The 11,235-nt window shown below is 35.9% G+C and overlaps 1 protein-coding gene across 5 annotated transcripts in view; it reads right to left on the reverse strand.

Annotated features, from left to right (window-relative positions):
• Positions 1-1,736: 1,736 nt before the first annotated feature.
• nfya (nuclear transcription factor Y, alpha) overlaps positions 1,737-11,235 on the reverse strand; it is an 11,661-nt gene continuing 2,162 nt past the window's right edge. Inside the window, exons 2-10 of one of the 5 annotated variants that reach the window (XM_016263155.1) lie at positions 9,279-9,413; positions 9,021-9,092; positions 7,636-7,782; positions 7,044-7,175; positions 6,831-6,936; positions 6,563-6,711; positions 6,275-6,451; positions 4,114-4,224; positions 1,737-2,617 (exon numbers count right to left, since the gene is read on the reverse strand). In XM_016263155.1, coding sequence (XP_016118641.1) covers positions 2,558-2,617; positions 4,114-4,224; positions 6,275-6,451; positions 6,563-6,711; positions 6,831-6,936; positions 7,044-7,175; positions 7,636-7,782; positions 9,021-9,092; positions 9,279-9,359 — 1,035 coding nt within the window. In that variant the 5' untranslated portion in view covers positions 9,360-9,413 and the 3' untranslated portion in view covers positions 1,737-2,557. Of the gene's footprint in view, positions 2,618-3,255; positions 4,225-6,274; positions 6,452-6,562; positions 6,712-6,830; positions 6,937-7,043; positions 7,176-7,635; positions 7,783-9,020; positions 9,093-9,278; positions 9,414-10,245; positions 10,283-11,235 lie in introns of those variants that run through there. The other 4 variants (XM_016263093.1, XM_016263218.1, XM_016263027.1 and 1 more) reach the window with 4 other exon arrangements.

Raw genomic sequence — 11,235 nt, forward strand, 5'->3', positions numbered from 1 at the left:
TAAGAAACAAAGTGACTTAAGATATTGTCTTGTTTTCTGAACAATGTATCAACATTAAGTGAGTTTATGCCTAAAACAAGGCAAAATATTCCAATGGAAAAATAAACAATTCAAAAAATAAAAATTGATTTTTCTTACCCCATTGACCGACTTAATTTGAGTAATTCTCCTTTTCAAGTAAATCTATCATGATTTAAGATATTTTACCGTGACTAAGCAACATGGTGTTAGGGTGCCAAGTAAACATGGTGTTTACATGGAATAATCATATGAGTTTACAATATGGTACTAACCCAGAGTCTCTGCTGGGATACATCAGTAGAAAAGTGATAAAATGAGCATCTTCCATCCGAAGACTTGTTGCATTTCGGGGCAAAGCAAAAAAACATTGTCGAACAACAATATAAAATGCGGGAAACTATTAATTGGTTATTCTACAATGAATTGCACTATAAATTATACACTACGATTGGAAAATACTGTAAATTGATCACCTTCTGCTGAAAAACAATCTGATTTAAACTCCATTCTAGCACACCCTAATGTTAGGGAGATCAGATCTCCTTAAAGGGATAGTTCACCCAAAAATGAAAATTCTGTCATTAATTCCTCACACTCATGTCGTTTCAAACCCGTAAGACCTCCGTTCATCTTCGGTACACAAATTAAGATATTTTTGATGGAATCTGAGAGCTGTCTGACCCTGCATAGACAGCAATGCAACTGAAATGTTCCCAAGTCCAGAAACGTAGCAAGGAGATCTTTAAAATAATCCATGTGACATCAGTGGTTCAACCGCAATTATATGAAGCTACGAGAATACTTTTGTGCACAAAAGAAAAAAAATATCTTAATTTGTGTTCCGAAGATGAATGAAGGTCTTAGGGGTTTGAAACGACATGAGGGTGAGTAATTAATGACAGAATTAAAATTTTTGGGTGAACTAACCCTTTAAAGGGGTCCTATTATGCTTTTTCATTTTTCAACTTTAGTTAGTCTGTAATGTTGCTGTTTGAGCATAAAAAAGATCTGCGAAGTTACAAAGCTCAAAGTCCAATTCAAAAGGAGATATTTTATTTAACAGAAATCACTTTTCAAAAACTACAACGAACGACTCGTTTGGACTACAACACATATTTCCGGGATTTGTGATATCACAAAGATCGACGAATGGGACGAGACCTGGTTGAGCTGCACTAGAGAAGGCAACGAGTGTTATCACTATGTCAGAGACACGCTAGCTTTCCCAAGACAGACGAACTTAGAGTGGTTACAATCATCCCGGTTTAAATTGCACTCAAATTGATTTGATTTTGAGCAATATTTACACTGAAGCTTGCAGGCGGCTATGGTTAGGGGCATGACATTTCCCGACCAGGCGCCGAGTGCTGCCAATCACAACACACACTGGCCCAGCTAACCAATCACAGCACATTTCATATTTCAGAAGGCGGACCTTCATTTGATACAGGAACTATTCGAGCCGTTCATGCCAGACTGGGGAGAGAGGTGTTGTAATAATATAAAATATGTGAAAAAGAATGTGTTTTTCGAACAACCTAGTATGAGAGCCTGTTCTAGTACACCCCCAAAACAAAATCAAGACATTGTAAAAGAGCATAATCGGACCCCTTTAATGCCATATGCTTCCTATCTTAAAATGTTCTTCAAAATGACATTTTAAAGCACATGCTAAATCTTTCAAGAGACAGTTCACCCAGAAATGAAAATTACATTTTCATTTTTGGGTGATCTCTTTGTTTACCTCAAATAAAACAACTCCAGTAGAGCTTAGGGTACAGATGCATCATGGATCTATAAATAATGGCAATCAAATGGGTGTGTCTGTAACTTGGCAAAGGGAAACACAAACATGGCCAGACACATCCCATGAGAATGTGCAGACGCTAAAAATGGTCTAACATATCAGTATGTTTCATATCTAAAATGTTGCGTTTGACAAAAGTTAAAAAGCAGATTTTGCAACCGTGTAGAGAACGCCAACATTTATTCTCATATAAGGGAGACATCAATAGAAAATACGAAGAGATAAATGAGGGTTTTCATTAAAGGATGTTTTGGAGTCGGCGGATATACAAATGGTTGGTGGATCAACTAAAAAGTGCGAGTACATAGAAAATCGTAACATTTCACAGTCTAATCCAGCACACGTAAAAACATCCCATAGTACAAAACTCAACTGTAATTCACATTTTTGTGATTGATTCTCATATGTCACTTTTTAATTAAATAAAGAAATGGAGTGGAATGAAATGAAATGTCTATACAAATCATGAACCCTAAAATGAAAAGTCGTTTCTTATAAATACAACAAACACCTTTTGCTCTGGTGAGATAGTTTAAAAAAACTCAAATTCCCAGTATCTGCATGTTTTACCTGGCAGTACTGAATAACAAATACATTGTTCTATACAGGAACTGAAATAAAGAAAATTATAAACAGGAATTTAGGGGAAGTCAAAATCAACCATGTGTTGAAATTGTGTTTTTAAAACAAGCAAGGACTGACTGAAATATATGTGGAGGAAAGGGTAGTTTATGCCACCTGAATCATCTGGCCCACTGTGTCCTCTTCAGATTGATCCTGCTCAGATTTCTGTGAGGAAAAAGGAAGATAAATAAAGTTGATGAAAATGTTATCAATACTACATGCTATGAGGGAATGACTGGTGTTGAACTCTTACCTGGTGGAACCATGAGAATTTGACTGTGTCTGATATATACAAAATATTAGTGATTGACTCAACTCTATGCATTTCAAACCATCTATGAGATTTTTTCATCAATTAATGAAGCTAAAGATAAACTACAATTAAATTAAATTTTAATTGTACAATTAAATTCAAGAATTAGCCTAGTTTGTATGCAACCTTTGTGCAATAAAAATCTAATATTTAACCCTTGTGCTGTTCTGAAAATCCTTTTCCTAACTTCTTGTTCATGGCCAAAAATGTCCAGCCTCTAATTGCTTGTAAATCTCTGATAATGCTACATTATCACCAAATCTTGGATTCACTCTTTCTCTCAACTTGTTTTCTTTCAGTTTCAATACAGGTTTTGTATTTCTTTTGAAAATTTGGGAATCCCATAAAAGTGCAAAATTATTTTGGTAAGTTGTTACACCCTATGTGAGCAAAGTCACTATCTTTTAGTCTAATGCGGTAACAATAACTAGTTTTGGGAAAAAGAAAATCCTCTCTGGGTCAAAATGGCCGAAACACAACATGAGGGTTATTTAAAGGTTATATAAAGGTTTATTTGCATAAAAAGGGCATATATATCATCAAGTAACAAACATAAATGCAAACAAGAGCCCACATACAGCCCACTGTAAGAAACATAAAATGGCAAAAGCAATACCAAAGCCACAGCTCTGGGCAAAGACAGAAGAGCGTTGAAGGGTGCAAGCCAAGCCATACATCACAAATGAAACCAGATCATTTTGAATGGCTATTCATAACAGTAAGATGGTAAAAAGGACAAATAAACACTGCTTAATACATCGCAGCATCCAGTGAGTATCACAAGCAGTCTGGGTAGAAATACAAGCTACAAGAAATGCAGACAGAACAAAAGACGTCAAGGTTGAAGATTTCCTTTTAAAGTGGCAGTCAGACATTTCAGATAAGAAACCTTTAACACTGACAGGATAAAATGTGCTAATCACCCGTTTACAACTGAAGCTTTTTGAAAGAAGCCACTTCCAATCAGTTCAAACATACTATCTTTAAGATGCACATAAAGATATGCACCTAAATAATGGAATTATTAAAAGTGGTCAAAAATGCTACAAGGCAGCATAGAAGTTACAAACATGGGGCCTAATCTGTACATTGTATACTATAGGCTAGAACATATATACTAAGTTGGTTGGAAATGTCAGTTAACTCACAGACAGAGACAGTTTGGACATGAGTGTGCCACAGACGCATGAGGTAGCTCGGACACAGAGCCGCAGGGTATGGATGGTCTAAATTAAATTAGGTGCATACAGTCTCTCGGGTCGGACACAGGCTGGGATTGGATAGTTTACCCCAGAGGTGGGGCAGAGGTGGCTGACCAATGAGAGCTGAGCTCAAGCCCCTCGCTCACCTTAAGGGCCTGCATGGCCATTTCTTCCTTTTCCATCGGAGAGAAGAAACGCCCACCATCTCCACGCTTCCTGGCCATGGCGTGACGATGACGGGACTCGTGCAGGTATTTCTGGGTGGTAAAGAAAATATATTGAATATTTGCATATGTGCTGTGTTGAACAGAAACCGGTCAAATATTATGAATATTTGTAATAAATTAAACTATTTTTAATGAATTACAGAAAATGTAATTCTGTACAAATGCTGTAAAATGCTTTATTATTAAAGTAAAAAATAATAATCAGGACTGCTTTGCTATTCTAATGACAAAGATAAATAATGATTAAATGGATGCAAGAAACAAAAGATCAAACATAATTCTATATGCAAATGAATTCAAAAAAGAATACCAACTGCAACTCAGTATGCAAATACTTTAATGATAAAAGTTTCAATTAAGGTTTTTATTTAAAATGATGAGGCTAAATTAACTGCAGTAGTTTAATATTTTAAGGGATTTAGAACAAACCCTAAAGCAAAATTACCCAGGAATATCCATAAAAACTGTAGTATATTTAATTAATTGTATTAATATTCTCATTTATAATGGGCCAAATAATATTAATATGATATTATATAGCCATTTCTATCCTTTAAAGAAATTTTAAGAATTTTTAGAAATGTGAATTTTAAGATGAAGCTTGAGTTAAAGGTTTAGCTTGTAAATGGCCCAAAATAAAATTATATATATATCATTATTTTAAATATACATATATACACATATACTGTATTATATGTATATGCCAAATATTATTAATATTTTCAATGAATTAAATTATTATTAAAAATGCTTTATTATGAAAGTAAAAAATAATCAGGACTGCTTTGCTATTCTAATGACAATGATTAAAAAGATGCAAGGATGCAATGGTTAAATATATACATATATATATATATATATCATATATCATATAGCCTATATCAGGTCTTCAAAGACATTATTAAACAGTGTACCCCCACAAACGTTGAACTTCTTCCTTAAGGACTGGTGAGTGCAGAAGTGTGACCTTGAGTTGATGGGCGAAGCAAGTGAAAGAATATGTCTTTCATTAATATGTTTAGATGGGGATGTTTGAATCTGCTGGGTTTTCAGATGCAGTTGTCTTGGCACTGTCTTTATTTGCACGTGTACAAACTGAAATGTAAGAAGAAATTGTCATATTATTATAATATATATAGATATATATATATATATAAGGGATAATCAATGGCTAGCCGTGCATTAAAGGATTTTAAATGCAAGACGTGGAGACAAAGAACCACCCGACGCGAAGCGGAGGATTCAAATCCTTTAATGCACGGCTAGCCGTTGACTATCCTGCTTATTCCATGGTCATTTGCCAAGTTATAGACAAGTTAAAACTAGTATTGCTCTTTACAGCACAATATTTGACCGAATGGGTAAAAATTTAGTTATTTTCGTCAGTTAGCTCTAGCATTCTGCCTGCTTCAAATCATACACAGAGATGAAATAGTGCAGTAAGATCACATTTATTTGAATGAATTATAGCATGTATTTCAATTAATTATCGATCAATCGTTTGAGAGAGAGAAAGAGAGAGAGAGAGAGAGAGAGATGACAGTTGTGTGTAGCTGCGTGCTGCGTCTGCGCGTCTCTCTCTACAAACAATTACTTCAAAAACAGCCATTTTACCATCGTTGCTGAGGAATATAATGTAGCGATCTAGTATCTAGGCTATTTTATTAATAAAAATCGTGGGGAAGCGTTGACAACAAGTTTATGTGTGTGTACAGTGCAAAATGTGATCTCTCTCTCTCTTTCTGTGTGTGTGTGACTGTGTGCGAGTGATGTGTGTTGGTTAGTGTGCATCAATTAAAGCAGTGCGCATTAATATAGAACGGTGATTAAACTGACTTGGAACTACCTGTACATTAAATGGTTTTAGTGCATACCTGCCAGCCAATCAGAATCCAGTTTTCGGACAGACCATGGAATAAATATATATATACACACTCCTTATGCGTATATAGCATTTATTTATTTATGGATCAAAATATAATATAAATGTAATAAATATAACAAATGTGTTTTGCTATATTTGCATAAAGAGTTATATAAATAAAGTCATTGTTATTTATTGCCATAAAAGCACACATACTCTTCTCTCTTTTGGTATTTTGCCTTCAGCTTCTAGTTTGGCACGGGCTTGTCTCCTCTTGAGGATCCTGTGATACTGTTTAGCGTTGACGTAGAGAGGTTCCTCCTCCAGCATCTCTGCTCCAGGAAGAGGAATGCGCTGCATGGTGGGAACTGACCCGCCACCCCCAGGGACCATCTGATTCAATTATAAACACACACAATAAGATTAGAAGTGTGATCTAAATAGATTATCTCTATAGCAAGAACTCACTTTCGGTAATAGATAAAAATGACCACAAGTGCTCACCATGACCATTCCTCCAGCATTGACCATGTTTCCTGCCATGGGAAGAGTGACGGTCACTGTGCCCTGACCGGTGTTGGTGGTGTTTGTGTTGGATCCAGCTGAGACTAACTGAGCTCCAGCTAAAGATGCAGCTGGAATGGTGATCATTCCTGGATGGACAATCACAAAATGCATTCAGATTAATTACATGTCATAAGCAGTGTATACACATCTATTGAACTGCATGATGTTTACGGCTCAGTGTTTTGCAGAGGAGTAGCAGTGTTACCCTGCTGTAGGATGGTCCCGTCCACATTAACAGGCTGGTAAACGATGGTCTGTCCTTCAGCGGTTTGAGCCACCTGCTGACCCTGTACAGTGATCTGTTGCTGACCCTAAGAAAACATTTATCATGAACTTCATTAATTATATGTATTAAAGAGTGCAGTTTATAGAGGGTGCTCCTTTATATTTCCTCAAATTCATGACAAAATAAAGTCACCTGGTTCTGTCCTGCAGTGACTGCGGTCTGTGGCTGTTGAATGATGATCTGTTGGGTCTGTCCCTGCTGACCCTGTAGCTGTAATGTCTGCCCACCAGGAAGCTGGATTTGACTGGGCTGTACCAGTTGAATCTGTGCCACATTTGCTAATTTTATTACAACTTCACACCCAATATTTTGATGGAACACTATATTGCAGTGGTTCTCAAACTTTTTGACTCCATGTCAACAACAATTTTTGAGTGCTTCATAACTTGTCCAGTTGTTTACTCACAATTTCTACCTGATAACATACTTCAGAACTTGGAATAATTGTACATTTATTATAAAAATGACGTTTAATGAGCTGTGTCAGTTCAAAAATTCACAATTTTATAATAAGTCTTCCTCATATATACAGGTTTTCCAAGATTGTGGGAATGCCGTTTCATCAAAGCCAAAAAATGGATGAAATCTTTTTTGTTTTTGTTTGGTGTTTTGTCAACCAGGCCCCCTGGTTGAGAACCAATGCACTACTATTAGATAAATTAAATATGTTAATGAAAATTGTATATTTTAACTAGCAATTCAATGTAACATGAGCTTCACCCACCTGCTGCAGCCCCTGTGTACCAGATACCGGTACTTGCATGATGGTTTGACCTTGTCCTCCTGTCATGGCCTGTACCATTATGGGCTGCCCAGAGGAAGTGATGAGCTGACCCCCACTGACTTGTACCATAAGAGGCTGCCCTTGGACCTTTGAAGAGGATGCATTGAAAAACTAATTTTATATCAACTTCAAAGATAAAAACCCTATAAAGCCTAATGAATCATATTTTTATACGCACATTTCTAAGGCTTATAAATTTCAACATGATCAAAACTTGAAAAACCTGTTGTACACCATCTACAGAGTTTTGATCATAAAGCATTTAAAGAGATAGTTCACCCAAAAATGAAAATTCTGTCATTAATTACTCACCCTCATGTCGTTCCAAACCCTTGAGGCCTTCATTCATCTTCAGAACACAAATTAAGATATTTTTAATGAAATCCGAGAGCTTTCTGACCCTCCATAGACAGCAATGCAACGGACACGTTCAAGGCCCAGAAAGGCAGTAAGGACATCATTAAAATAGTCCATGTGACATCAGTGGTTATTAAGCTAAGAGAATACTTTTTGTGTGCAAAGAAAAGAAAAATAATGACTTTATTCAAAGTATACATGTGTCATGGTACTCTTGTGAACAAGCGTCGAAGACTGACCCGGAAGAAAATAAATTGTTGAATAATGTTATTTTTGTTTTATTTGTGCACAAAAAGTATTCTCATAGCTTCATAACATTACAGTTGAACCTCTGATGTCACTTGGGACTATTTTAACGATGTCTTTACTGCCTTAATTGGGCCCTAAACGTGGTAGTTGTGTTGCTGTATATGCAAGGTCAGAAGGCCCTCGGATTTCATCAAAAAATATCTTAATTTGTGTTCTGAAGATGAATGAAGGCCTTAAGGGTTTGGAGTAATTAATGATAGAATTTTCATTTTTGGGTGAACTATGTCTTTAAATATCATCTTACCAAGATATAATGTGACAATTGATATTTATTTGCATTTTATGTAAGCATTATTACAATGCAAAACACAGATGCATGCACGAAAATGCAATGTATGTAAACTTCCGAAATGCAAAAAACTGGTGGTGCAGCTATGTACTTGGAGATTTTACAATGCATTTTGCAAAACAAAGCATGCTAAAAACTCATGCACGTGAGCATTCTTTGGACACTTTAAATTCTTGTAAATCATAGTGAGTGATAAACTAAATAAACTCATCATGACAGATGCAAAAAGCGCAAAGGTCACAGATATAAGATATTTTAACATTGTATTAATTACTATTACAATGCAACTAGCAAACGGGTCTCTGTGCAATGTAATGTTGAGATGACATGCATGGAGATTTACAGACAGCAGAGGTGCTCGGAGAGCTACCTGAAGGACCTGCTGGGCCGCAGTCTGGCCTACCTGAGGCTCAGACTGCAACTGCACCGCAGTCACTGTGCCCTGGGCCAGAGATAAGGGACTGTGACTCTCAAATGAATAAAAACACATGAAAACGTTTCTTCTGTGGTTTTATACCACACTGAGGTGCTTTATTACTAGATATATTAAAAATACTAGTCTATGCATCTCCGACGTACATACTTTAATATGGTACCGCATTATCTGCATGTAAATGTCACAAATTACCTGTTGTTGGATCTGTCCGCTGCTGGCCTGCACCATTATCTGCTCTCCACTAGCTGTCGTGGTGGTGGTGTACTGCTCCATGCTTGCTGTCTGACTGATGTAGGTTGAGTTATGAGATCAGCACGGAACTGAAGTCTGAAAAATAGCAACAAGTTGTTGCACAAATCTGAAATGTCATGCAACAGCACATGCATCTAATGCAAGACACATAAAAGAGGATGCTTGACTTAATTGCTGGTTTACAGCATTCCTCATTAGCATTAAGTCAGCTCTTTAAATTATTGTCTCTATATATATATATGACACCAGTGAGCAGATCCACAGTGAGCAGATTTACATATGCAACTGTTTTCATAAGCCCAGGGGGAAAAAAGTTAATTCTGTATGTCGTATGTATTAAATTAATTCCCTGCTGGATATACCATGTACTTTGTTACCTTTGTTGTATATTTTTTCCTAATACAGTATTATCATGAGACTTATTTCGTGTTGTTTATGGTTCAGTGCTTTGGATGTGACTGTTTGAGGTTGTGGACAGGTGTCTTTTATACTGATAATGAGTTCAAACAGATGCCATTAATACAGGTAACGAGTGGAGGACAGAGGAGTCTCTTAAAGAAGAAGTTACAGGTCTGTGAGGGCCAGAAATCTTGCTTGTTTGTAGGTGACCAAATACTTATTTTCCCGAGGAATTTACCAATTAATTCTTTAAAAATCCTACAATGTGATTTTCTGGATTTTTTTTTCTCATTTTGTTTTTCATAGTTGAGGTATACCTATGATGAAAATTACAGGCCTCTCTCATCTTTTTAAGTGGGAGAACTTGCACAATTGGTGGCTGACTAAATACTTTTTTGCCCCACTGTAAATATAAATGGTACATGAATATGGCAATTTTTTTTAGATCAAGGCATATATCAAAGTGACCACAAATTACTTAATACTTTTTCTCACAGAGAATGCTTACAATTGAATCGCTTCTGTGAGTTTTTTACTCCCTCTCCCTGAAAAATAAGAAATGTGCATTAAAAAAAACAAGAAAATCTAGATATTAAATAACCTTTTTGTTGTGAAATCTCCTGTAATTCTGTCCTGCTTTTTGTCTTGAAATATTGTTTTTGTATGCTTGAAAAATAAAGAACTAAAACAGTAAGAAATGAGACAGTGTTCTCTGTTAAAGCAAAACATTAATCATTTAATAATTTGACTCATTTTCAATCTTGACTGAGAAGCAAAAGGAAAATCTGTTCATAATCAGATTTTCTGCACATTCAATAAATGCAAATCTTAACGTATTTACATGACTGACATATGTTGTGCTTAATGGTATTACAATCCTATCGTTTTTTCATGACCTTGTAGATTTATTCATGCAAGTAGGACACATTAGGCTGCATATACAATTTACACATAAAACTGTTTGATGTTTTTATTGTTTATTAAGGACGAGACAGCTTAGACAGGTACATATCAAAAAATTAGAATATCATGAAAAAGGTCAATATTTTTTGTCACTCATTTCAGAATGTGAAACCCATATATTATATAGATTCATTACACATAGAGTGAAATATTTCAAGCCTTGATTTCTTGAAATTTTGATGGTTATGGTTTACAGATAATGAAAACCCAAAATTCAGTGTCTCAGAAAATTAGAATATTGTGAAAAAGTTCAATATTAGAAAGTCATGGTGTCACACCCTAATCAACTAATTACCTCAAAACACCTGCAAAGGTTTCCTGAGCCTTTAAATGGTCTTTCAGTCTGGGTCAGTAGGTTACACAATCATGGGGAAGACTGCTGACTTTACAGAAGTCATTGACACCCTCCACAGGGAGGGTAAGCCACAAAATTTCATTGCTAAAGAAGCTGGTTGTTCACAGAGTGCTGTATCCAAGCATATTCATAGAAAGTTGAGTGGAAGGAAAAAGTTGGTAGGAAAAGGTGCACCAGCAA

Source organism: Sinocyclocheilus grahami, unplaced genomic scaffold (genome assembly GCF_001515645.1).
Source record: "Sinocyclocheilus grahami isolate Dianchi unplaced genomic scaffold, SAMN03320097.WGS_v1.1 scaffold3.1, whole genome shotgun sequence".
In the NCBI taxonomy this organism is placed as follows: Eukaryota; Metazoa; Chordata; class Actinopteri; order Cypriniformes; family Cyprinidae; genus Sinocyclocheilus; species Sinocyclocheilus grahami.